We start from the raw sequence: 23580 nt of genomic DNA on the forward strand, positions 1-23580 counted from the left end.
GAATTTCTCTATCAATAAATTTCATAGACTTGGATATCAAACCGTGTTTCCGTAGATTACTGAAATACCTACAAATTTTCTAAAAAAATAGAAAAACACATTTTTTGAAGACAACAAAATAATATTAACTAAACAAAACTAGAATACGTCATTTTTACAGTATCGCAAGCAAATAAAAATTAATACGTAGCCAAGAGTCATAATTCAGGATTTCTCTGGGGGGTGCCCAGCACTTCCTGGGGGGGGCCGGCACCCCCGGTCCCCCCTGTGGTTACGCCAATGTTAACACCCGGTATATTGAAGTTCTTCGGCATCATAGCCTTCTAAATATACTTTGTGATCGAATTTTCAAAAATGTTAAGTAATTTTCGTAGTAAGTTATCGTGTAGTATTAAAAATAGAAATAATGGGACAAAGGAAAAAAAACACAAATAATAAAATAAATAATACCATTATCCTTTATTATTACACAATCCTAATGGACATAATAAATACGAAGATTTTTAGGATTTCTGAAAAAAAATAGGTTTTGGTTGACCCACATCATGTTTAAACATGTTTCCAAAATGAAAGCTCCATCTTGCCTAATAAGAGGAAAAAACTTGCTCCCATTCAAATAAAAAAAGGTTACGGACCCTTGTAGAAAAAAAACTTTCTGTTCTACAACAACTTTTAATACTCTACAATGCTCTAATTCGTACATCTCTGAAGTGTTTCTCTCACGTGTGGAGCTCCGCCCCAAGCAAAAAATAAGTGTATTTACTTTTAACCAGATGGATAGAAGTTCCACGTTAAGTAAAAAAACGATGTCGTGTGCCAAGGGTTAAAGTGAGGGGCAACTAGAAATAGAAAATGTAAAATAAAATTTTATTCTCTAAATAATTTAAAAAAGTGTATTTACCTTTAACCAGAGGGATAGAAGTTCCACGTTAAGTAAAAAACAATGTCGTGTGCCATGGGCTAAAGTGAGGGGCAACTAGAAAGAGAAAATGTAAAATAAAATTTTATTCTCTAAATAATCTAAAAAAAGTGTATTTACCTTTAACCAGAGGGATAGAAGTTCCACGTTAAGTAAAAAAAAACAATGTCGTGTGCCATGGGTCAAAGTGAGGGGCAACTAGAAAGAGAAAATGTAAAATAAAAATTTTATTCTCTAAATAATTTAAAAAGTGTATTTACCTTTAACCAGAGGGATAGAAGTTCCACGTTAAGTAAAAAACAATGTCGTGTGCCATGGGCTAAAGTGAGGGGCAACTAGAAAGAGAAAATATAAAATAAAATTTTATTCTCTAAATAATTTAAAAAAGTGTATTTACCTTTAACCAGAGGGATAGAAGTTCCACGTTAAGTAAAAAACAATGTCGTGTGCCATGGGCTAAAGTGAGGGGCAACTAGAAAGAGAAAATGTAAAATAAAATTTTATTCTCTAAATAATCTAAAAAAAGTGTATTTATCTTTAACCAGAGGGATAGAAGTTCCACGTTAAGTAAAAAAAAACAATGTCGTGTGCCATGGGTCAAAGTGAGGGGCAACTAGAAAGAGAAAATGTAAAATAAAATTTTATTCTCTAAATAATTTAAAAAAGTGTATTTACCTTTAACCAGAGGGATAGAAGTTCCACGTTAAGTAAAAAACAATGTCGTGTGCCATGGGCTAAAGTGAGGGGCAACTAGAAAGAGAAAATGTAAAATAAAATTTTATTCTCTAAATAATCTAAAAAAAGTGTATTTACCTTTAACCAGAGGGATAGAAGTTCCACGTTAAGTAAAAAAAAACAATGTCGTGTGCCATGGGTCAAAGTGAGGGGCAACTAGAAAGAGAAAATGTAAAATAAAATTTTATTCTCTAAATAATCTAAAAAAAGTGTATTTACCTTTAACCAGAGGGATAGAAGTTCCACGTTAAGTAAAAAAAACAATGTCGTGTGGCCATGGGCTAAAGTGAGGGGCAACTAGAAAGAGAAAAAGTAAAATAAAATTTTATTCTCTAAATAATTTAAAAAAGTGTATTTACCTTTAACCAGAGGGATAGAAGTTCCACGTTAAGTAAAAAACAATGTCGTGTGCCATGGGCTAAAGTGAGGGGCAACTAGAAAGAGAAAATGTAAAATAAAATTTTATTCTCTAAATAATTTAAAAAAGTGTATTTACCTTTAACCAGAGGGATAGAAGTTCCACGTTAAGTAAAAAACAATGTCGTGTGCCATGGGCTAAAGTGAGGGGCAACTAGAAAGAGAAAATGTAAAATAAAATTTTATTCTCTAAATAATTTAAAAAGTGTATTTACCTTTAACCAGAGGGATAGAAGTTCCACGTTAAGTAAAAAATAATGTCGTGTGCCATGGGCTAAAGTGAGGGGCAACTAGAAAGAGAAAAAGTAAAATAAAATTTTATTCTCTAAATAATTTAAAAAAGTGTATTTACCTTTAACCAGAGGGATAGAAGTTCCACGTTAAGTAAAAAATAATGTCGTGTGCCATGGGCTAAAGTGAGGGGCAACTAGAAAGAGAAAAAGTAAAATAAAATTTTATTCTCTAAATAATTTAAAAAAGTGTATTTACCTTTAACCAGAGGGATATAAGTTCCACATTAAGTAAAAAACAATGTCGTGTGCCATGGGCTAAAGTGAGGGGCAACTAGAAAGAGAAAATGTAAAATAAAATTTTATTCTCTAAATAATTTAAAAAAAGTGTATTTACCTTTAACCAGAGGGATAGAAGTTCCACGTTAAGTAAAAAATAATGTCGTGTGCCATGGGCTAAAGTGAGGGGCAACTAGAAAGAGAAAAAGTAAAATAAAATTTTATTCTCTAAATAATTTAAAAAAGTGTATTTACCTTTAACCAGAGGGATAGAAGTTCCACGTTAAGTAAAAAACAATGTCGTGTGCCATGGGCTAAAATGAGGGGCAACTAGAAAGAGAAAATGTAAAATAAAATTTTATTCTCTAAATAATCTACAAAAAGTGTATTTACCTTTAACCAGATTAAACTAAAAATATAATTGTGTTGGCGCATTGTTTATTGATTTGCGGCAAAAAGCACATAATGGATTAACCAGGTCCAGTATTCTTTCTGCACACGAAACACAAACCATGTGACCACATTCAAATGTAACCTGCTTTCTGTTTATGTAGCACACGTTACACCTCATGGATAAGTGCAATGTACCATCATAAGGTGTGTCTTGCACTGATGGGGTCCAAGCTGTAAGAAAAAATTTGGTTATTTATTGAATCGTAAAATTAGAAACTATCCACTTGCCTACTCTGGGAATAGGATTTTCGTATACATTATCCTCATCCTCCGATTCGATCAAATAATCGGGTGTCGGGGGAAGTGGGATATTTGGTAGAGGGGAAGGAGGATTGGTTGGGGAAGGGGAATGAATCGGGGTATCAGGAAATTCAACCATTTCTGGTTCAGGTAAGTGGGGCGAACTTGGACGTGAGTTAGGAGAATTACCAGGAGAGGATAAAATAGAGGAAGAAGAGTTATCAGGTGAATAATGAGGTCGGAAAAATGAGGTAGAAGGTAAAGGAAAAGAGTTGGGGGGTAAGTAAGACGAAGATGGAATTGGAGAAAAAGAGTTAGAAGGTAAATGAGGGGGTAGGTACGAAGAGCTAAACGTCATTAAAGGAGAATTAGGTGTTAAGTTCGAACAAGATGGAATTGGAGACGGTGAGTTATTTGGTACGGTAGAGTGGGTAGGAGGAGGAGGGGTAGGGGGTTCAAAAACAGGCTCCTGAACAACTGCCACAGAATAATTTACAGGGGGATGAAAATAATAAAGTGGTGGAGGTTCATTAGAAGCAGGAGCTGGAGCAAGAGCAGGGGCAGGAGCTGAAGCTGGAGCAAGAGCAGTGGCAGGAGCTGGATTTTCGCAGGGTGGTGGGAAATATACAAGGGGGGGTGGTTCGTTTAGGGCAGGTGCCGGGGCAAGAGCACCTGCAGGGGCAGGGACAGCAGCAAGGGCAAGTGGCAATGGCACTGGTTGAGGCTGCACCGGAAAATTTGCCAAATTAATGAGGTCCCTCTCTTCACCTTCATCTGGCAAATTATCGTTCCACGCATGAAGTTGCTGGTCGAGACCTTCAACAAAATGTACCGACTGACGCAGAAAATCCTCGACAGTAAATCTACCGTCCGAGAGTTTGTCCCAGGCTTGATTCAGTCTCAAGTCAAAGACCCTGTTTTTGGTGCATACTCGAAATACCCTTCTTTGTTGTTCTAGCTGCTTAAACTCTAGAACTGCGATATTTTGAATATCTATAAGTGTTTCTGAAACGAGTTTATATTAGGTATGTTATAAGGTTATTAAAAATTATAAATAGTTACCCATAAGATCCCATACACCTGGATGCTGGACAAGTTTGCTGTTAAGTCGTCGATGATATGACTCCATAACGTTATTAGTCCGGTGTGTACATTTAAATACACTGAAGTGTTCTGGGGTAACCCTATTTATCCACTGCCTCCTCAGATATTCAAAAAGTGGCCTGAATATCGCACCTAGTTCTATATCCCTTTGAGTTATAAAAAAAATAATAAATTGTGCTCGTTGTAAAAGTAATTAAAAATTATTACCTGCAATGTTTCGAGTGTATTAATTATCATGCCAGGAGGAAGCAGAGCCAATGAATAGACCTTCTTTAAAAGAATTCTTCCATTGGGATTTGCCTCAATAGCCCTACAAATTCCTAATTGCTTAGCCTTTCGTAGGACCGCCTGAAAAAAATGTAATATACTCGTATATGGCATAAGTACAAGGAGATCCGCTATATTTTATTCTGTTATGGGATGTAAAAATTTTTTATTACCTGGCAATAATGGAAAAAACAACCATGTAACATTGTATTAGGGTAGGTATTTCTCAAAGACTCAACCAGTGTAACCTCGTAGTCTGTAACAATATTTCCATTTAAAAAATTTGGAAAATGTTGCTGTATGTACGCAAATACTGCATCGTACAATGATTTCATCCGACTTTCCATGAAAACATGGATTACCGGAAAAGCCTGAAAGCAATTAACAATAATAATTAATACGATGTAATTCTTAATACCCATAATAAAAGGTATGCATTCGTTCCATTATAACATTAATTATTATAATTATTCATATTTTATTATCAATAAAAACTTACGTGTTCCATTGCCGATGCAAATATAGTAAGTATTTGTGCAAAATGCGGCATCCTCGGGACAGCCCTAAAGGTGCCATCCATAAATGAATGGCGTGATCCTGCGAACTCTCCCACAAATTGAGGGTTTCCAAAGATAATCGCATGGCTGTTATTAACAGAGACAATCCCTGCATAAAAAGGCCCCTCGCAGCAAGTAGAAAATCTAGGAAACTCCCCGGATGCGCATATTTCAGCAAACGTTTCCAAATTTTGGGGAATATTAGGAGTGTTTGTTCTCCTCCACCTAAGCATGGCACTTCTAATTGAATTGTACGGCACATGTATTGCAGCATCAGGATATCTGAAACGTAAATATGAATGATATCATAATGAGTAAAGTAATGCTTTTTGACCAAATAAAATAATTTTGTACACATTGTTTCTGGTAACTATGTGATTTCCCTCGAAAGATGATAAAATTCCATATAATTAAACACCATTTATCACCTTAAAGGTGCCTACCAAGAGTCCTAACCGAAGTTGAAACTAAACAAAGTTTTAAAAATTTATGTTTTTTTAGGATAATAGAAATGGGCATAAATAATACAAAATATTACGGCATTAAATTTATCTACAGAGTAATATTAGGAATTTACCCACAAACTTTTTTGTATTAAAAAACTTAGGTACTAAAAGTAATTAAACTGTTCAATTTGAGACATTTTTGTTCGTTTTTATTTGATTTATATATTTGTACCATATACCTAATTGTTTAGAAGTTACTTTGACATGTCTTCTAAAATACTCTTTTTTGTAATTTCTGTTAATGTCATACAAAAAAAGTAAGGACAAACATAAAGTAATAATTTTGACTCAAAAATATTGTACCTACCTAATTTATTTTATTCTAAATCATAAAGATCTCCCCTCCAAAGGATTACATAGTTTTCGAAAACATCCTGTATTTAAGTGATATCTGCTAAGAAAATAGTAAAAAAATAAACTTATTTACCTCACTGCCACCCTCTCATAAATATTTTTTAAACTGCCCCTTTCCTTTATAGAGGCTTCCCTTAAAGCGTTCTTAACCAATATACCCTGATGCTTGCCCCTCGGTACAGGGTGGTTGTGGACGCCTTTAATCGGCGTAAAATGCCCCTCAGCCTCTATTTTGCCCGTCGCCTTACAATCCAATGTTTTGGAAAAAGTACAAACCAAATATCTAAAACCCAGTAATTAAATAAATAAACTAGATGATATTGTTTTATAAACATAGCGGAGGAAATTAAAAAAAAGTTTTGTAATATTTTTATATTAAATTACGATAGATACTGACCTGGAAAGGTTTATTTTTTATGAATAATAAACTTGAAAAAGGCTATTGTTACCAAATAAAATAAAATAAAATTCACACTTTGTTTTTATTATTGTTAGGAGGGGCGTCAAAAAAGTTAAAGTTATAAAGCCTAACAGAGACGCTAGTGCGCCTTTTTCCTATTTATTTTATACCTTATTGATGAAATAATTCGTAGGAAACTGTAACACTTTTAATCGTTTTTTTTTAATTTTTATACATATTTATTTTTACTTTTTACATATTTATTATTGATTAATACAATTTTTAGTAATGTGTTTATTCATTTTTTTTAAATTATTTATACGCGCATTCAAAATGTCAGCTAAATCGGAAAAAAGTTTAAAATTTAAAATAATATAGTGTCTAATGTTGTATAATGAATGGTACGGAACCCTTCGTGCGCGAGTCCGACTCGCACTTGACCAATTTTTTAGATGAACATGCCGTGGTAAGGGTCTGCATGTACCCTATGCTTTCGACATCCCTCTTAATGTTAACCTAATTTAGGGTATTTATGTAAACTTTGTTGTAAATTCAATCTTGTTTAAAATTTAAGCATTAAAAATCTGCTTACCTTACATCCCCTTTTAACTTATTTAAGTGGTAGGTGTACCCCTCATGGCAAACGACCCGTTGAAATCTTGAACGATCCATTTTTATTTTAATACTCTAAATAATTTATCGGCAAAATGTAACACAAAGAGCACACTAATCGCAAGAAAAAAACACTAAAAAATACGTCTTCAGACTTTCTTCTTGCTAGTTAATTTTCACACAGATAGTGGCGGTCGTGAATTTAATTCTTATTGGTGATTTCAGTATCAATAAATAAGCATTCAAATATCCCGAATGTAAAATATTATTAGCTAAGGTTCGTGTCAGCGAATCTAAGATGTAAATTGTCGATATAGGAATCAGCATTATTTTGTTTTGCTTATGAAAGTTTTTCAGATACCATTTAGCTGTTTGTACCTTTATTCGGCGTAGTTAAGTTTGTTTATGTTAAAGGGTATTATGTTTATGCTAACGGTATTATGAACCTTGGCAGATGAAATTTATAATTAAAATTTAAACACAAAATGGATCTAAAATAATTAAAAGACATAATTTTTTCATTTTTTATAAGAAATAACGAAAATAGTCTATAAATACCAATTGGGCAGTAGCTGACAGTTCAGACTTGACCAAAACTGTAAATTGAAGTAAAAATCAGTGAATTTTTAAAATTTGGTGATTTATTCTTATTGATTTTTTTCTGAAACCTAAAACTTATTTATTCACTTAATATTTTGCTGTACCTTAAAATGTGTTTTTTTTTTATTTTAAAATATATCTAAATGCATAGTTTGGCTTACTGAATTTATGTAACGATTGTTACCGAAAACATATTTTTTAATTTATTAAAATTCTATTATTTAATATCAATACCCAATCATGCCAGCCAAAGAGAGTTTCGCGATAGCTAATCAAATATAACAAATATATTTAACCATTCGTTGAAAGTTAAATAAAAAATATTATTTATTTTTGTAACGATAGTTACAATAGTTTCAAATAAATATTCTAATAATAAATTATTCAAAGAAATTAGTGAGCGTTCAAGGGTTACGCAATGCAGTTTTTCGGAATTTCTGACCCCTTCCCCACTTATAATTTCGAAATTACGCGTTACCGTTATATAACATTTGGCATGCCCCTCCCCTTAATGCATACGTAATACTTGAATGCACCTTTAACTATATTAGTAATTTTTCCAAGTACACATATTATGTATTGCCACTATCAAGTGGGCCATGCCTGAGTCAGCGGGAGAACATACTATCATAAACAATTAAATACCATGTAATTTTTTTACCAGGACAATATGTTAAAAACTGACATATAATATTTGGAAGTTTCCTTCAATAATTTTGTTTAGGGCGCTTTCATACAATTACTTGTTATAATTCGTTTTGGTTGTGTTATTAGAAAGGTTTAAGTTTATGTGCAATATATCGTTTTTTTAACTAATCAATGTGCAGGTCTGGCTTTGCTCAACCCACGACCCCTGTAACCCAACCATAATTTTGGCCAACTACTTAACTGCTACTTTAAATATTGAGAAAGAAAATATAACTTGTATTTCATTTATAATTATGCTAAAAGGCTGAACATCTTATAAGGAATTCAGTGGCAACAGAAGCAAGCAACATTGAAATCCAATAGTAATTCATAATCCTTGAACCTTTAGGTGTATAACAGTAAGAAATATTTTGTTTTGCAAGTTAACATATTAAAATGAAAACAACATATAAAATAAATAAAATAAAATAATCTTTATTACATGCACAAACAAAAGAGTACGGTATACCAGGAGTACATATAAAGGTGGAAAGTACCATGACTTTTAAGAAAACGTGCAGATGTAACGATAGTTACCATGGAATACCCCTTAAGTTTATAGTCTTAAACATACTTCTTACTTTTTACCTTACGGACGCTATGAATCAGGCATTACAATTTATACAATTTATTAAATAATTATATTTTTGTCACTTATACATCCTTACAATAAAAAAGTTATGAAACAGTTTTCCTAACCTTTACGTTTATTTACATGGGTCATAAATTTTAAAAATAAACAAAACTTGAATGAACTTTCAGATTTAAGAGAAAAATGGTTAAATGTATATAAAAGGGCAGACTTTACAAAACTACACTTTATCCTTACAAAATAGATTTTCTTCAGTCTTGTATTCAACTAGTTTTGTAGTTTTAGGAATATTCCACGCTGCTAAAACATCAGTGCAAGACTCTCCATCGGCTGTGGCCAAAACTATGGAGGCCTTAATTAAAATTGTAGAATCAGCTTCAGCAACATTTACAGTTACCTTGTTTAATTCTGCTTATACATATATTGCATTAATTTTTCTGCTACCTTAAGATTTCTTTACTCTTACACCTAATTTATGTGATTTTCTTAGCATAATATGATTTATAAACCATATTTTTCCTAATGGAAGGATGGAATAGGATATGCAAAATTAAGATATTTTAACATTTATTTTCCAGACAAAGAATAATATAGTATTAAGATTAAGACATAAAAAATATTATAAGAAAGATCTTAATTTAAATCACAAACTAATTACAAACTAATCTTAATTTGGTCTTGTATAAACACAGCTATAAAACTAATAAGATCAAAACTCAACCTTCACCATATTGTCAAGATTTGACATTATAGGTAACAAGAAATTACAGTTAATTAAGAAAAGAATATCAAAGTACACGATATTAAATGCTGTAATGTATTCTACGACACAAACCATCTCCCTTCTAAAGAGAAAAAGATAAAACATAAAGCTTATTCAGCTTATTTTAGTCTTATCAACACACTCTTCGATAAAATACATGTCTAAAATTGCTATTAATCCACTAACTTGATATTTTTAAGAAATTATGATACAAACATTATAATCAAAGTATATTATATTAGTAACATTATAGGTAAGATGTTACCTCTATCTCCCATTGACGTGTATTGTTCTATAAGACTCGTCATGGTAGTATTTCAAAACATCAATACATATAATCAAAACTATTGTTGCCTGTAAATAACTAGAAATTAGATAACTTGAAAGAAATAAAATAATTCTAATAAGTTTAAAACCATTAAGAAAAAATCCGTACATGATAATTTTTAATTCTAATGTAAATATATAAATAAATGTTATTATTATTAGAATTTTATATATTCACAATATTTTCATTTCACAATCTTCATTATCCTTCTTACCTTAATTTTGAATATCAAGATAAATCTGAAATGATAAAATTAATTATAGAATTTGTATTATTATTGATTAACAGCAATTAACAGTCAAAAAAAATATTCAACTGCAAATAATTCCAAAATAAACTGCAATTTGGCAACATCGACGATGTGCGCTTGCGTAGTATCGATGATCAAATGCAGCAAATATGGGCTTCAAGGTCAGCCACCGGATCCACACCTTATGCCGGTAATGGTGTGGATCCGGTGGCTGACCTTGAAACGAGTTTTTGCTGCATATAGTCCTAGACACTGCGCATGCGCACATCTTCGATGTTGCCAGATTGTGAGTAATTTTGGAATTATTTTCAGTAGAAAACAAATATGTGCTTTTCAGTGTTTTTTGTCAATATATACCATAAGATTGAAAAAACGGCGTTCAGTTGGCTGGGAAATGACGATTAAGGACATTTCCCATATAAAATGACAGCGATTTTCATTTCATAGTCATCGCTGGCGCTATTTTTTTTTTCAATCATAGTACGCGGCATATTATTTATTATTTTAATATTTCGTACAACATGTGAACGCTTATTATGTATTTTCATAGTCAATAAAATTATATAGAAATAAAACTCTAGATTCCTATCTAGATTATTATGCTACGTTTAAAAAGTGCTTTATTAAAAATTCGGGAAATTAAAAATGATGTGTCCAAGTTTTTTCTTTTAATTTTTAAATGCTGTAGCTCCATGTCATGTTCATAATAGGTTTTTTTAACATTACATCAAAACTACGGAGGCCTTAAAAGGCCTTTTAGCCTCCGTAATTAAAATTGTAGAATCAGCCTTCAGCAACATTAACATCAGTGACCTTGTTTAATTCTGCTTATACATATATTGCATTAATTTTTCTGCTACATTAAGATTTCTCTATTCTTACACCAAATTTATTTGATTTTCTTAGCATATATGATTTATAAACCATATTTTTCCTAATGGAAGGATGGAATAGGATATGCAAAATTAAGATATTTTAACATTTATTTTCCAGACCAAGCATAATATAGTATTAAGATTAAGACATAACAAATATTATAAGAAAGATCTTAATATAAATTACAAACTAAGTCTTAATTTAGTCTTGTATTTCTATTATTATTCTTATAAAACTAATAAGATCAAAAATCAACCTTCACCATATTGTCAAGATTTGGCATTATAGGAAACAAGAAATTACAGTAAATTAAGAAAAGAATATCAAAGTACACGATATTAAATACTGTAATGTATTCTACGATACAAACCATCTCCCTTCTAAAAAAAAAGATAAAACAAAGCTTATTTTAGTCTTATCAACACACTCTTCGATAAAATATATGTCTAAAATTGCTATTAATCCACTAACTTGATATTTTTAAGAAATTATGATACAAACATTAATTATAATCAAAGTATATTATATTAGTAACATTATAGGTAAAATGTTACCTCTATTTCCGATTGACGCGCGTGTATTGTTCTATAATAAGACTCGTCATGGTAGTACTTCAAAACATCAATACATATAATCAAAACTATTGTTGCCTGTAAATAACTAGAAATTAAATAACTTGAAAGAAATAAAATAATTCTAATAAGTTTAAAACCATTAAGCAAAAATCCGTAAATGATAAATTTTAATTCTAATGTAAATATATAAATATATGTTATTATTATTACAATTTTATACATTCATAATACTTTCATTTCACAATCTTCATTATCCTTCTTACCTTAATTTTGGATATCAAGATACATCTGAAATTATAAAATTAATTATAGAATTCGTATTATTATTACGTTTTTATCTTACGTGTTTGAATCTATCGAAGCTGAACCAACAACACTTGGAGTGGAGATTCCACAATATGAATAAAATAAACATAATTGTCCAGTTTTAAACACACTCCACTTAAGCTTTATTGACCATTCCAACACGTATGATTAAAAACTTAAAGGGATCGGCGATATCGACCCATATTCACTGCTACCAAATGAACTGTTTTCCTGTTGTTAACTTGCCCAATGTTACAATAATTGATATAACTGAGTATCTCGTTTATACACCCGACAACAACTAAGGGCCTACAAAAGTTTGCAAGCCTTTAAAATGTATGAGGCTGGGGCTGTTCTGCAAATATATGCAAAGCAGATGACTTCTGAAGCATTTGTTATTCTCACTAAGGTAAGAAGACTTTCATTTCTTATAGTATAAGTTTGGTTAAACATAAAACAACAAACTTTGTTATTAATTTAAAGTTATTAATGGCACAAAAAAATATATAACTGGTATATTAAGGATTGTTTTTCTTTTGTTCCAGGTTCGCCATTCTCAAAGAGTGAGAGACAAGCCTTTGGAGGTATGGGTAGTACTTCTTGAGGATGGAACATGTTTACATATTTGTTTAAATAAAAAAAAATTTTAAGGAAAACTATTTTATGCAGAAAATAAAAAATCTATATTTAAGAAGTTTTTGTTAACAACACTCAATTTATTAGTAACGAATAACATCTAATTAAATTAATATTTACTAATATTAGAATCAATTACAGTTTACATTAAGATTGAAGAGTAAAAGAGTAAACACTGCACACGTAACTGAACGAAGTTTGATTTTCTTGGGATTTAAGTTCGGGAAAAACGCTGATTTTTTCATTTGGTTTTTCATTATTTTTATTTGGTTTAAAAAAAACGTTTCATCTAACATTATACCCTTCATCAGTGTTGGGTCATATCAAAAAAATAGTGTCGAATATAATCCAAAAAATTACATATAAAATATCCACACCGCACACCACATAATGTTTACTGCAATTAATAAACTAATATATAAAATGACAGCGATCTTCATTTCATAGCCATCGCTGACACCTTTTTTTTCTATGATATTGTATTATTTGCAAATATAATTTTTTGAACATTGTTACTTGCAAAATATACATATAAATTTTTTGAATGCAAATAATGATACATCACTATTAGTAGATATTGAATGTTTTTTGTTAAATTAGAATTTAAAATTTTATTTTACATTTTTTCTTTTTAGTTGCCCCTCACTTTAACCCTTGGCACACGACATCGTTTTTTTACTTAACGTGGAACTTCTATCCATCTGGTTAAAAGTAAATACACTTATTTTTTGCTTGGGGCGGAGCTCCACACGTGAGAGCAACACTCCAGAGATGTCCGAATTAGAGCATTGTAGAGTATTAAAAGTTGTTGTAGAACAGAGTTTCTACAAGGGTCCGTAACCTTTTTTTATTTGAATGGGAGCAAGTTTTTTCCTCTTATTAGGCAAGATGGAGCTTTCATTTTGGAAACATGTTTAAACATGATGTGGGTCAACCAAAACCTATTTTTTTTTAAGAAATCCTAAAAATCTTCGTATTTATTATGTCCATTAGGATTGTGTAATAATAAAGGATAATGGTATTATTTATTTTATTATTTGTGTTTTTTTCCTTTGTCCCATTATTTCTATTTTTAATACTACACGAACTTACTTCGAAAATTACTTAACATTTTTGAAAATTCGATCACAAACTATATTTAGAAGGCTATGATGCCGAAGAACTTCAATATACCGGGTGTTAACATTGGCGTAACTACAGGGGGCCCGGGGGTGCCCCCCCCAGGAACTGCTGGGCACACCCCCCAGAGAAATTCTGAATTATGACTCTTGGCTACGTATTAATTTTTATTTGCTTGCGATACTGCAAAAATGACGTATTCTAGTTTTGTTTAGTTAATATTATTTTGTTGTCTTCAAAAAATGTGTTTTTATATTTTTTTAGAAAATTTGTAGGTATTTCAGTAATTTACGGAAACACGGTTTGATAACCAAGTCTATGACATTTATTGATAGAGTAACTATGACATTTATTGATAGAGATCATGTAAACGTTTTATTCAAAAAATGTGTTTTTTAAAATTATTTTTCATTTTTAAAAAAGCCCTCGGAGTTATGGTTACTCGCTTCGGAGAAAAATCAATGTCTCGATGGTATTCATCACACTTAAACCTCTTTAAGTTCATCAAACCACTCAATTAATACTTCCCCAACATTAGCGTCCCAGTGAGGCACACTTTTTAGACTACCCACCATCCTATAATAATGAAACATTCTTGTCGTGGTGGTGCCACACAGACCCCAATGAAACTTTAGCCCCCGCTGGTAGGAACAATACTTGATAAAATCAAGTGCGCCTTTAACAGTTGCATATTTGTACCCTTAAAACTTAACTTAAAGGTAAATGGCGCGCGGCGAGGCCTAATTCTTAAACGTAAACATTTTACAGAGGTTTAAATAGTGCTTGTGGTCCGCCGGACCCCACCACGCCCAGTTGAGGGTTAAATACCACTGCGATAAAAAAAAAGTAGTACAAGAATTAATAGTCCCAGATAGAACTTCTGGTCTATAAGGATATCGTCGTCACTATGAAAACAATACAATTATGCCACCTAAATTTTTAGGCGTTACCATGAATTTGGCAATAATTGGTAGGTATACGTGGCGAGATAAAAGTATAAAAAATTTACCTATCTTTTAAAAATGGGCAATTTTTAATATTTTATTATAGACCAGCAGATTAAATCATATTTTGTTGTACTACTTTTTTTTATCGCAATGGTATGTAACCAACCTTCACCTTCAGGAGGTGATTCGTCACCAATTTTTATCATTGTTGTATGTCCGGAAACGTTTTTTTTTCAAATATTTAATTTTAAAAATACTGGATATTATTGAACGAAATACCTAACTTAAAGTAGGTAAAGATTGATTGGTGCCTTTCCATTAATTTTTAATAGTATATAATTTTATATAATTTTTAATTATATATAATTTTCCTATTTTTGTCAAAGTAATAAAAGTTGCATAATAATTCATATACAAGTATACCTGCAAGCAGGGTTCGGAAGTAGTTAATTAAGACGTAGTTTACCTGATTAACTACGTGTAGTTTTTCTTCAAAAACTACGTCTTTTCCCGTTCATTAACTACATGAAAACTACGTTAATAAACTATGTATTGATATTATGAATAATTTTCCTTTGTATGAGGTGTAATAGAGATAATATGATGTAAATATTATATTTAAAGCCATATTTCTCCTGTTTTTTAAATACATTATGTGTTTTTAAAGCTTCAACTTATTATAACCTCACCTCAAACCTTTGACATTTGAAAGTTACATACATAGGTTACATAAACTACACCCTCTACATAAACTACATTAACTACATGTAATGTAGTTTATGTAGTTTTTAAAAGTAACATGTAGTTTTCCGAACCCTGCCTGCAAGCTATATTCAAATAAGAAATAAAGTTAATTGATCACAACATCAATAATGTATTAATTTACGCAAATTTTCAAGTCAATCGGACGTATAGTTTCGGAGATTTCGTAGCTAGTCAGAGTGAGTGGTATTTCGCTCATATAAATACATAGATAAAATTTATTATGATCTAACAAAATGGACTAACCAGTCTGACCAGACCAAACCAATAACATAACCAACTTGAAATGAAATCGCACAACCAGCTAGTATTACGAATAAAAAACTTTTCTCACGTATACGTTCCCAATCTATTCCGATAAAATTCTCTTTACGTATCCCTAGCGCCGAAGTCCACCGAGAACGGGTCAGTCGGGTCAGTTACAAATTCGACGACTACACTTTCGGGTCAACTGGGGAGTCGGGCGACTGCACTGTGGACCAGGGGGGTGACAGTGAAATGGGAAAATTGGAAACAGTCATTAGTGTCATTCCTGTCATTCTCCTCACGACAAGTATGGCCGCCTAGACAAGGACAGCATTGTTTTTGTCTAACTATTGTCTAACTTCACAGTTTAGAATGTTTAGAATTGACAGATTTCAGTTTCAGAGACAACTTCAGATTTGTTCTAGAACAAATTCGAAAATATTCGACGCCATTTTAATTCATTCCGTTTAGTTTCGTTTTGGAAGTTCAGTTTAATATTTCGGCTGAAATTTATAAATATAAAGGTAATAAAGTATATAAAATATGTATTACATGAAGAATCCTGGAGAAAATGACGTTTATGCAGTATGTATGTCCCATGTATATGAAAAATAGGTAGTAAATAAACACTGTTTTTACATTTTTTAGATGCAAGAAAATGGTGTTATAATCTCTTTGATCGGCGATTTTTTTGAAAATGGAAACAATTTACAGCAAGGTAAGATCATTTTTAACTATAGCCAACATTAGTTATCTCCAGTATGTGCGATTTATTGTCAATAATGCAATAAATCGGACTGATAATCTGATTATGTTATCCGACTAAAAGTCTCTTTTTGCATCTTTTTGATTTATAAGCCAGGTTCTTTGGGAATAATGGACGCTTTTTTTAAACAGTATATTTATATTTTATACCTATTGATATTTTTACATTGTTAATTTTAGTATAAAAAAATTGTTTTTCTGTTTTCAGGTTTTTGTATAAGGCTCCCGTTTTCATATTCCTGTGCCCGTTTTCTGTCCTTGAAGTTTGCGAATGCGTGTGTTTATTTACAAATTACTGTAAGTGATCATCAACTTAACTAATTTACGTTAAAAGTGCATATAATTAACTAATTGGTATTGAAACAATACAATCGTCTATATTTTTATATTTATTTAGTCACGTTGTTCCATATTTCAAATAAATATATGTAAATAAATTATTTTTTGGTTTTATTTATGAAAAGAAAAAATACAAAATACATTTGAACTGAAAGAGGGCCCGCCATTGAATAACCGGAAACGGAAATGAAAATTAAGCCATCATGTCCTTATCATGTCAACCTGTCAATTGGAAAGTTAGTTCTCCAGACGACAACGAAGGCTTTCGGTGGCGTATCGTGTTTCCACGATTTAACACAGAGTTGACACTTCTTTCTAGTTAATTATTTTATGCTGTGGACTGCACTTTCGGGTGACTGAAGCCATCCCGGACAGATGCTCATTAGGACAGATGTGGTTCTCCCGAGAATTGTTTATTATTTTTGACTTTTTAGTTCGTTTAATTTAATAATTACTAAAACCAGTAGTTCGAAAGATATATTTAAAAATAAAAGATAAAAATCCAAAAAATTAATTATCTATTAACGTGGATTTGGACCACAATAGGTAAGAACACTAAATTTATTTCTATATTCGATATAAACTTGTTTATTAGGTTTTTAGTTTGTGATGTTTCATGTGATGATCATTTTCATGTTCATCGTCTTTGAATTGACATGAGGATATCTATGGAAAAGTAACTAATCTGAAAGTAAGCCAACATATCGTTTGTCCTTTGTGTGCTAAAGAAAAGATTTTCTTTTCGCATCATGAGGAAGTATTACATCAATTAAAAAATGTTAGGAAGTTGATTATTTGTCATGGAAAAGTATACCAATGGAAATTATTTGTTAAAGAAGTATAATTCTAAGGGTAAATTTTATTATAATTAGTAACCTGTCTATTTTTTATACGTAGATGTTTCAGGTTTTAAGAATAAATTGGTTGAACCCAAAATCTGGAGGAAGTACCTATATCTATCCATACACAGAATATGCCCATTAAAAATACTAGTCCAAATTTGCTTTAATGGTAGACAATTATTCAATACAAATTAACTTTTTAAGTGACTGAAATATTAAATAGTTTAGAATATGGTAAAACAATGTAAAAAAATATTATTTTCAAGAACGATTAGGGCCCGATATATTTGAAACTCATGTTGGACATAGTATTGAGTTGGGTAGAATATTATTCTACGTTAAATGAGGGTATCAGATACCTATTATTGTACTGTATTTTAATATATACATTAGAATTGTTGGTTTTTTCATATTTGTTTTATTTATTATTTTACTTACAAGTTATATAAAGTTAACACTAAAATCTACTTTTTGACTTATAATAAGTTAGTCTGTGGTTTAATGCGTGATTACATCCACATGATTTCAAGTTTTTAAAATATAAATATTATAACTGGCTTTAAAAACTCCATTAAACTGTTAAAAGTGTAATTTATTTCAAAATAAATATACATATATAGGTATATATTAATATCAAAAAACATTTTTATTTCCTTAACACCAATTTAGTCATCACATACATATGTATAAACATTTATTTACGTTATTTCAAATGAAGACCACAGGAAAAACCAGCTTTGTTCATTTTAACTGGAGCCGAGAAAATGCAATTACGAGTGAACTACTCTGGTTTTTCTCCTGTAGGGCAAAATAACTAAGCTGTAATATCTCTGGGACTAAGCATATTATTATTGCTTTCTTTGATGGTGCCTCGAATAATGCTAACACTTGCCTATAAAATTGTCTCGCTATCAATTTCTATGAAAATGTAACATATTATCTGGTTTTTTTCTGTGTAGTCTTCAAATGATCTCTAAATTCTGCAGGAATGATCCATTATGCAGCAAACACACTGATGTTGAATCATGGGAAGCTTTTTTGTGGGCATTTCACAAATAAAATGAAATGTCTGATCAAAAACTGAAAATGCAAAACAGATAGTAAGCTTTATAAATACATACATATATATATATATATAAATAATCATACCAAAGATCATACCTACATCTATTTATGTCGTACAATCCAACCGATATTTTAATATCCTAGCCCAAGTAAATAATCAAAAATGCACTTTATATCAAAAGCAGTAATGTTATCAAGGGTTCCAATTAATATCCAGGATTTAAAAAAAAACACGATCCTAATTCTTATTATTTTTCTAAATACGTATTGTCTGATAGGCAATTACAAAATATAAATCTGACGTAAATAGAAAAATAAAGTAAAAACTGTAAAAACAACAACAAAAATTCTAACCAAAGATTTAACCGTCATACGACATCAGCATCACGTGATTGCACAATACCCAACGATAGGGTACGTACCTCTTTCATCTGATTGGACGGTTGGTTGCGTATTTTAATGTATCCTACAATTCCTGGCATCATAAAGAAGACCTTAACTTAAAATTAACTTATCGCCATCTTTTCGCTTTTTAACTTAATAAACATTTTAAAATTAATCTCGCTTTATAATGATTCTCGTCTATCATCATTTATATAAACGCTCAACCGTAGGTAGATAATTCTACAAAACCGGCCGGATAGCCCTGGCAGCTGTGGCTATCAAACCGATATATTACTACTACTAGGATAGCCCTGGCAGCTGTGGCCATTAAACTATAAATATTTGAACATTATAACCTTAAACAATTAATTTATTTAAATTTGTTTTTTTTGTTTCAAGGTTTGTTTATTATATCCCTTGTCTGCTCTTGGTCTATGGTTAATAGATTTTTCTTGGTATAATAGTTGTTAGTGATAGTGTTTTTATACCAAAATGACCGAGGACAAAAAATCTTTACTACAAGAATATAAATTAGAACCTGACAACGAGCTACGATTTGAAGTGGAAGCCAAAGCCGAAAAAGTATACCTTACTTTAAAGAATGGCCTAGCAGAAATATTCGGTACTGAAATAGTCAAAGGAAAAACCTACGAATTTACTGCAGGCGCTAAAGTAGCAGTATATACTTGGCAAGGGTGTACCATTGAAGTTAAAGGCAAAACAGATGTTATATATACAGCAAAGGAAACGCCTATGGTTTTATATTCAAATTGCCATGCAGCACTAGAGATAATGCGTTCAGAGAGTGAGAAAGAAAATAAAAGGGGACCCATTACGATGATAATGGGGCCAACAGACGTTGGCAAATCAACACTATGTAAAATATTGTTGAACTATGCAATTAGAATGGGTAGGAGGCCAATATATGTTGATATAGATGTTGGTCAAAGTACAATATCAATTCCTGGTACTTTAGGTATGTTGTTACAATTACTTAGGTTAATTTTAAAAATTGCAATATCAATAAAAATTTTAGGTGCTTTAGTAGTAGAAAGGCCATCTTCAATTGATGAAGGTTTTTCACAAGAGGCCCCTTTAGTCTTCAATTTTGGTCATAAAAGTCCTGAACATAATTCCAAACTATACAAAATGATAATAGATCAACTTGCAGTGATAGTTAAAGAGAGATTAGAAGTTAATAAAAAAAGTAAGTAATTTCTTCTAAAATATGGGCAATTTTTTTTATTTTATTTTTATATAAAGCTAGGCATTCAGGAGTTATAATCAATACATGTGGGTGGGTCAAAGGGGAAGGATATAAACAATTATTACACACAGGAAAATCATTTGAGGTTGATGTTATTTTGGTGTTGGATCAAGAGAGACTTTACAATGAACTAGTTAGGGATATGCCTAACTATGTTAAAATTGTATTTTTGCAAAAGAGTGGTGGAGTAATATAACGAATAACATTATTTATTTATTTCTAAATAAACACTTAATGTAATTTTAGGTTGTAGAACGATCACAACATGCCCGATCAGAGATCAGAGATCAAAGAATAAGAGAATATTTTTATGGGACTACTAAAAAACAACTATACCCACATTCTTTTGATGTGAAATGGTCTGAAATTAAATTGTTTAAAATTGGGGCACCTCCGTTACCAGACTCTTGTTTACCGCATGGTAAGATAATCCTATTATTTTATAATTGTTATTTCAAAAAAATATCTTATAGGTATGAAGCCAGAGGACCATCTTACAAAACTGGTAGCCCTAACACCTAATCCAGGAATTTTACATCATATTTTAGCTGTAAGTTTTGCAGAAAAGGAAGATGACAATGTTATATTGTCGCATGTAGCTGGTTTTGTCTGTGTGTAAGTTAAACTACTCTGATAAATTATTTCCAGCAAATTCCCATTTGATTATAATCATCTCTAAAACCATTTTAGGTCAAGTATAGATACAGAAAGGCAAACTCTGACTTTGCTATCACCACAACCTAAACCATTGCCCAATAATATTTTAGTTTTGTCTGAAATACAATTCATGGACAGCCATTAACCATACTGTAAAATACATTTAAAAAAATAATGTAGTAAAATGTTAATTATTTTAATAAATATTTTTATAATATATGTACAACTAAATAAAATATAAGAATAAAAAAAATATGTTTTAATACAAAAAATCTTTTAGAATAGTTTAATTTAGATGGTACCACAGAATTAGTATATACTTTAGGCACAAAATATTAATGGAGAGATATATTAATATATTTTTAATCTAATGTAAAAATTCTAGCAGCAATATCATTTATAAGCCAGTCTATTCCTTCCAGTAAATTTTCTCCTGTTACAGCACTACATGAAATAATTTTCCAATGGTGTGTCTTGATTTTGTCCAACTCCAATGACTAGATGTTACAAAATATAAAACAAAATACATATCCCTAATTCACAAATAAAAAACGAAGGTTTACCTCTTTTAATTGATCTATGTTATAAGCTCCTGGCAAGTCTTGTTTATTTGCAAATATAAGTAATGTTGCGCCTGCCAATCTCTAAAAATATGGATAAATGTTAAAGGTATCCCACAACATATCCACAAAGAAGTACTTCTTCTAATAATAGAGCATGAAGTTCTTTCATACAATCCTCTAATCTTCTCTTATCTGCGCTATCTACAACCCAAATCAGTCCATCTGTGCATTCAAAATAATTTCTCCAATAAGATCTCAATGATTTTTGCCCACCAACATCCCACATGTTTAATTTAAAGCTAAAATTATAGTTCATTAATGTCTTCAGCTTATAGAAAGTAATATTAAAATAATAATTTTATTGTAATTGTATGTATATTCCATCGATTTCGATTGTTATAAATTAATTACAAAAGTAACTTATAAATGACTCACCCTCTATGTTCTAGTGTTTTTATATTAAATCCCAATGTTGGTGAAATGGTATCAATAGGTTCCCCATTAAATCGTTTTAAAATAGTTGTTTTCCCAGCATTGTCTAAACCTCTATAAATATTTTAAGGAAAATATTGAAATGACTTAAGATACTAAATTAGATAAATTTCAAAACAAAGGATACAAAATTAAAATCCTCATCTCCTTTTCTTTTTGCTTCATCTTTTTTAAAACAGTTAAAAACCCCATTTTATAAAATTTATTTCTACTTATACTACTTATTTATTTGTTGTTTTGTCACTGTCATTCTGTCATTCCAGGTCATTCCCTACAAAACATCATCAAAACCTTAGGGTGCAGCCACACTATCCTAAAAACGGCGTATCGGCGTAACGGCGTAACGACCTTGAATCGATTTCCAGTAATTCTATTGGCTGAAATTTTTGACAGATGAATTTGACAGATAAAATTTCTGACAGATGAATGTTTCAGCCAATAGAATTACTGGAAATCCATTCAAGGTCATTACGCCCGTTACGCCGATACGCCGTTTTTAGGATAGTGTGGCTGCACCCTGAGTCGGCGTTCTGGTTGATTTCTATTTTGTGGCCGTGACCCAAGGATATATAGAAGCCGTGACCATAGGCCGTGACTATAGAGTAAAGCCGTAACTATGGCAATATCAGAGATTAAGAAATTATATCGTGGGGGAAATTTGCGCTGAACAGGCAGTTCCAAAAACTTTTCGAAAAATATACAGGGACATTTAAAAGAAAATGCACGATTTTCAACATCTTTTTTGCGAAAAAAAACCTCATAGACATGTTCCTGGGGTCGAAATATACCACCCTGAAAATATTTTTTTATTCTATTGTTATTTTATACTCACCATATCACTATAATATATAGAAATAGTAATATATTTTCGTTTTCATTCTTTGATAGATAGTTAGGTTACTATTAATTTTGATTAACGTCATATTGTTTGTTGATTTCAAATGTTAAAGGAGGACAGAAAATAAAAATGAAATTATATTACCCTAGAAAGGCGTTTTAATTTTTTGGACATCATATCGGATTTATGGTTGGAAAAATTCAACCATATTTACATATTTTTTATTTTTCTCTAAAACGGTAGGTTAATTTGGAAAATTATAACGGGATTAACCATTTTAGACGAAGCAACAATTTTTATAAAAAAAATATATTTTTTTCTTAAAATGTTAATCTTAAAAACTATTATACGCTTTAAGTAGCATGAAATAGTCTATTTATAATGAGGGGTCATATTAAATAAACAAATTATTTATTATATAGGTGTAGGTATATTATGCATTATAACGTGTTTGAACTTATAAATTATATTTTGTCATAACTATAATATCTTTTTACAATTAGCATACTAACACTATTCTCAATGTTTCCTAACATTTCAAATTATTAATAATATCGATATGGTTTAAGCTTTGAATAAGAAGACTAAGGAAGGAGCATAATGCTATC

General features: G+C 30.9%; 3 protein-coding genes and 1 long non-coding RNA gene across 8 annotated transcripts; 2 read left to right on the plus strand and 2 right to left on the minus strand.

Moving 5' to 3' along the window:
* Positions 1–285: 285 nt before the first annotated feature.
* LOC115874747 (extensin-like) lies at positions 286–6089 on the minus strand. 5 transcript variants are annotated; one of them, XM_030890023.1, is made up of 17 exons: positions 2974–3112; positions 2836–2910; positions 2699–2773; positions 2561–2635; positions 2424–2498; positions 2287–2361; positions 2151–2225; positions 2014–2088; positions 1874–1951; positions 1733–1810; positions 1595–1669; positions 1455–1532; positions 1317–1391; positions 1180–1254; positions 1040–1117; positions 902–976; positions 287–839 (listed from the first exon to the last, which is right to left on the minus strand). In XM_030890023.1, exons 1-17 carry the CDS (start codon positions 3013–3015, stop codon positions 792–794), a joined length of 1227 nt encoding a protein of 408 aa, XP_030745883.1. In that variant the 5' UTR covers positions 3016–3112; the 3' UTR covers positions 287–791. The 5 variants fall into 5 exon arrangements, with proteins under 5 accessions (XP_030745884.1, XP_030745885.1, XP_030745883.1 ...); XM_030890024.1 differs by lacking the exon at positions 2836–2910 and having other exon boundaries at positions 286–839; XM_030890025.1 differs by lacking the exon at positions 1180–1254 and having other exon boundaries at positions 286–839.
* Positions 6090–17214: 11125 nt separating this feature from the next.
* Positions 17215–17964, plus strand: LOC115874751. Its single transcript, XR_004048886.1, has 3 exons — positions 17215–17410; positions 17460–17716; positions 17771–17964. It is a non-coding gene; the product is annotated as an uncharacterized LOC115874751 (long non-coding RNA).
* A 1553-nt stretch (positions 17965–19517) lies between these two features.
* LOC115874748 (protein CLP1 homolog) lies at positions 19518–21311 on the plus strand. Its single transcript, XM_030890026.1, has 6 exons — positions 19518–20131; positions 20192–20362; positions 20419–20609; positions 20669–20843; positions 20896–21037; positions 21113–21311. The coding sequence occupies exons 1-6, from the start codon at positions 19648–19650 to the stop codon at positions 21222–21224; spliced, it is 1275 nt and encodes a 424-aa protein (XP_030745886.1). The 5' UTR covers positions 19518–19647; the 3' UTR covers positions 21225–21311.
* A 12-nt stretch (positions 21312–21323) lies between these two features.
* Positions 21324–22431, minus strand: LOC115874750 (ADP-ribosylation factor-like protein 2). Its single transcript, XM_030890027.1, has 5 exons — positions 22262–22431; positions 22078–22188; positions 21779–21941; positions 21643–21723; positions 21324–21576 (listed from the first exon to the last, which is right to left on the minus strand). The coding sequence occupies exons 1-5, from the start codon at positions 22324–22326 to the stop codon at positions 21442–21444; spliced, it is 555 nt and encodes a 184-aa protein (XP_030745887.1). The 5' UTR covers positions 22327–22431; the 3' UTR covers positions 21324–21441.
* Positions 22432–23580: the final 1149 nt, after the last annotated feature.

This window comes from Sitophilus oryzae, unplaced genomic scaffold, assembly GCF_002938485.1.
Source record: "Sitophilus oryzae breed Bouriz unplaced genomic scaffold, Soryzae_2.0 scaffold_1297_pilon_pilon, whole genome shotgun sequence".
In the NCBI taxonomy this organism is placed as follows: Eukaryota; Metazoa; Arthropoda; class Insecta; order Coleoptera; family Curculionidae; genus Sitophilus; species Sitophilus oryzae.